The sequence below is a fragment of the Teleopsis dalmanni genome, chromosome 2, assembly GCF_002237135.1.
Source record: "Teleopsis dalmanni isolate 2A chromosome 2, ASM223713v2, whole genome shotgun sequence".
Taxonomy (NCBI): domain Eukaryota; kingdom Metazoa; phylum Arthropoda; class Insecta; order Diptera; family Diopsidae; genus Teleopsis; species Teleopsis dalmanni.
In genome coordinates, this window is record NC_051847.1 from 165,572,140 (window position 1) to 165,576,143 (window position 4,004).

Consider the following 4,004-nt stretch of genomic DNA (forward strand, 5'->3'; position numbering starts at 1 on the left):
GTTTTAGCTCTCATCTTTGTAATTTAATTTATGCATTGTTATTGTTTTCAATGGAAAATGAAAATTTTAACTGTGAAAAATGCTCATTTAGCATTGATAGCAACAACAATTGACAGCTGAAATCACAAACACAGCTCTCATGTAAATTCAATATAAGTTTGTACTGTACAAGACAAAGTTTTTAATTTATAGTTAATTAATAATTTACTTCACAAACTAATCATATTTTTTGCAAACATTTTTTATTTCCATGTCATCATAGCCTACGTCGCACAACATTTATAGGTAAATAGTATTTAATATAACAATTTGCGACAAATAAGTGTATGAGATTATTGAGATTGGGATTAACCAGGGAAATTATTTGATGTAATAAAATAATTTATACAAAGTTAACTGTGAAAAACTTATAATTAATAAACTATTTATAAAATATTTGAACAATATAATTTTAAATTTGAAGTATTTGAAACACTTAAATATTTTTTATACCTTTGTTGTGTATTACACGATTACTACTAAACAATACTTCCTATTTTTTTTTACAGGAATAATATTTTTAGCCACCACTGTGCTTATATCACTGTAGAGTTGGAGACTTGTCAGCTGTTCGTAATTCGTTGATAAGAGCCAGTTTGACCTTATCAGAGGGAATGTCATTCAAATTTTGTTTATTCCAATAATTACTAATTTATGTACAAGTTTAAAATCCTTATGCAAGATTAAAATTCTACAAAAAAAAACACAAAATGGAACTTGAAGGTGACATTAAAACCTATGAATGGGGCCGTTGTGGCAGTGAGTCAGTAGTGGCTGAATTGGCGGCTATTAACAATAAAGACTTCGTTATTGAACCACTAACTCCATATGCCGAATTGTGGATGGGAGATCACGAAAGCGGCCCATCAGTGTTAAAGGCAACAGGCGATCATTTGGGTACCATACTGACTAAGCCGCTTAGCTTTTTATTCAAAGTGCTAAGCGTTAAGAAGGCACTCAGTATACAAGTGCATCCAAACAAGGTAACTAATGGAAAAAACAATGCATGTAGAAACATGTATTAACTATTTCTTTTTTAGGAACTAGCAGTGCGCTTACATAGAAGACATCCCGATATATACAAAGATGACAATCACAAGCCAGAACTTGCCATAGCAATAACAGATTTTACGGCTCTATGTGGCTTTCGCCCGTATGAGGAAATTTACGCAATCTGTCAAGGTTTGCCACCCTTAAAGCTTTTAATCGGTGGAGATGAGCAGGTCGAAACTCTACAGAATGCCGACAAAGAGGCTGCAAAAAAAGGATTACGCAAATGTTTCACAAAACTTATGACCTCAGAACAGGAGGCAATCAGTGCTTGCTTAGATGAAATTTCCACAAATTACGTAGATGGTAATTAGTTTTGGTTATTATTACTGTTATTGTTATTTTTAATTAATTTGTTTTTTTAGTGTTAAAATCACATAAACTATTTGACGTCTTCACTACTGTCCAAAATGATTTTCCGGGAGATGTGGGTTTGCTCTCGCTGTTCTTTCTCAATCTATTGCATTTGAAGCCTGGCGATGCGATTTATTTGGGCGCAAATGAGATTCATGCTTACTTATCTGGCGATTGCATCGAAGCTATGGCACGCTCTGACAATGTCATACGTGCTGGACTAACACCGAAGTTTAAGGACGTTAGCGAGCTGACAGCGTGCCTTAACTACGAAGGCTTGCCACCAAGTGAAAAATTCTTCATGCCCAGACGTATTAATGAATATATCGAAGTTTTCGCACCACCCGTTGATGATTTTGCCATTATAAAAGTTCGAATTCCTCCGCAAACAAGAAAATATGAACTGGCCTTGAAACCACACAGCTCTATTCTGTTGACCTTGCATGGCAAAAGCTTGATGCGTCTTAGTGGACACGCTGAGTTTGAGCTTTCACGTGGTACTATTATATACATTCCGCCAGATAATGCACCAGAAATCGAGTTCCTTTCTGATGTCTGTGGAACAGAAGACTTAGTCGTTTATATTACCACTTTCAACTGCTATCGATATAAATTGTAAAATGGATCTTTTGACGTATTGATGAGCAATTTTACTCAGATATTTAGGCATTTATATTTCTTGTTAATATATTATTTATTGGAAAATAAAAAAAAATTGTTGATTGTATGGCCGTGTTTAAGTCGAAAACAAAAGTTGAATGCACTTAAAAGTGAACATGCGCTGTGATGCATTGAAAGAACAATGACATTACCTGTTGCTTCAGCTGAGGACATTGAGACGGTTAATGTTTAACAAATTGGCGGTTAAACTGTATTATCACATCTAATTAAAGGATAGTTACACTATTAGTAATATAATATATTTATATGTTTTATTAATCAACTACTTACAAAGGGACTTCACAAGCAGATCCTAGGAGGTTACAACAACAATCCAATATTTTCTTCATGGACCATATTGAGGGATTGTGACTACAGAAATCATTTCCTTCCAAACAGAGCCCACATTCTCTTACCACCGACAGAGTCATATTGTTGATAAAGTAATGCAGGTTCTCTTACCTCTGACAGATTCATTGTTAAAATGGTTGTTAGGTAACCTGTTGTAATGGACTTTGTTGTAGTTGCCAAAGTCCTATCAAGAAACTTGCTCTTAAATAACCATTTTCTGTAAAATAACATTGCCTCGATATGGAGAATGGAAAGTCCTTTTCATTCTCAACAACATTGATATCATATCAACAACAACATTGATATCATATCTATTGCGGTAGGTAGGTTGGAGTGGCGGCCTTGTAAGCACAAATAATGGCCCATTGTGGTACCATTGCGGTTAGATTCGATATATTCTCGAAGTCAGACAACTTGCCAACAGCCTGAGGTCTATTCTAATGAGTAAAGTCATCCTACAGTAGTTACTGGGTCAAAACAGGTTGGCGCTTGTACCGAATTTCTGCGTCGCTAGGGATGTCTTTCTATTTCATATCAATTTTCTAGCAAGAACTTAGTTATGGACCAACTTTTTCCACTGACTCTTTTGTTATGATAAAACTGAACTGATAGAAAATAAATAATGTTGATATAATATATTATTATAATTAATATAATAATATACTTAATGATAATTACATTTAAAAATATATATACCTATATCTATAAGAGTTCAGAAGATACTCTAAGCCATGTTGTTGTTAGTAATTGTGGATTAAAATTTATGACAATAAAATATTTATTACAAAATTTTGTTTATTATGACCTCATTTATTTATTTTAATTGTTGACATAATTGTGAGAAAAGCTCATTAGTGGACTTCTGAGAAACACTTCACAATTCTTAAGTTTCATAATAGACTTTCAACGAAAACATGGAAATGTGTTTATATTTTGAGGAGAAGTTTTATTAGAAAAACACCGATTCTTTATCAAAAAATAGTTTTATTCATAAAATATATATATAAAAGCAAAGAATTCTAACTTAATATTTACAAACACCAAGTATCGTTTTCTTGACTGAAGCTTAATAAAAGTACCTCAGCATCATTACTCATTGCTGAGATCATTGATTGCTCATGGCTTAAATTTTTTTTAAAGATTCTAATAAAAAAATAGTGAGATTAAAATTCCTTCACTTTAATCATTAAAATTATTTTATGAATACGATATGTAGAATAAGATATTTATATTTATATATCAAAAATATTTATTAATTCCACAATATTTTATTTAAGTAATAATGGAAATATATTTGCTAATCTCATCTATATAAATAATAATGTGATCAAATACTGCTTGAGATGCATTCACGACTATATTAGCCTCGAATCGCTTACAGCATTCAAACGTTTCTCTTAGATCATAATTAAAAATTAATAATTCAGTTCAATATTATCATTTGATAATACACCACAATAATAAACTGGTGTTATTTTAGAATAACAACAAAATATTTCTATGGTATTATATGGATCTATGGATCTTATAAATGTTATCAGAGCCCAAAC

At 32.0% G+C, this 4,004-nt stretch overlaps 1 protein-coding gene across 1 annotated transcript; it reads left to right on the forward strand.

The window, feature by feature from the left end:
• The first annotated feature begins 475 nt into the window (after window positions 1-475).
• LOC119680274 (mannose-6-phosphate isomerase-like) lies at window positions 476-2,170 on the forward strand. The gene is made up of 3 exons (XM_038093010.1): window positions 476-1,022; window positions 1,080-1,395; window positions 1,455-2,170. The coding sequence occupies exons 1-3, from the start codon at window positions 750-752 to the stop codon at window positions 2,060-2,062; spliced, it is 1,197 nt and encodes a 398-aa protein (XP_037948938.1). The 5' UTR covers window positions 476-749; the 3' UTR covers window positions 2,063-2,170.
• Window positions 2,171-4,004: the final 1,834 nt, after the last annotated feature.

Coding starts and splice junctions, on each gene's coding strand:
- LOC119680274 (XM_038093010.1), top strand. CDS start 750: ATGGAACTTGAAGGTGACATTAAAACCTATGAATGGGGCCGTTGTGGC. Junction 1,023..1,079: donor TACAAGTGCATCCAAACAAG/GTAACTAATGGA, acceptor TTTCTTTTTTAG/GAACTAGCAGTGCGCTTACA. Junction 1,396..1,454: donor TTCCACAAATTACGTAGATG/GTAATTAGTTTT, acceptor TTGTTTTTTTAG/TGTTAAAATCACATAAACTA.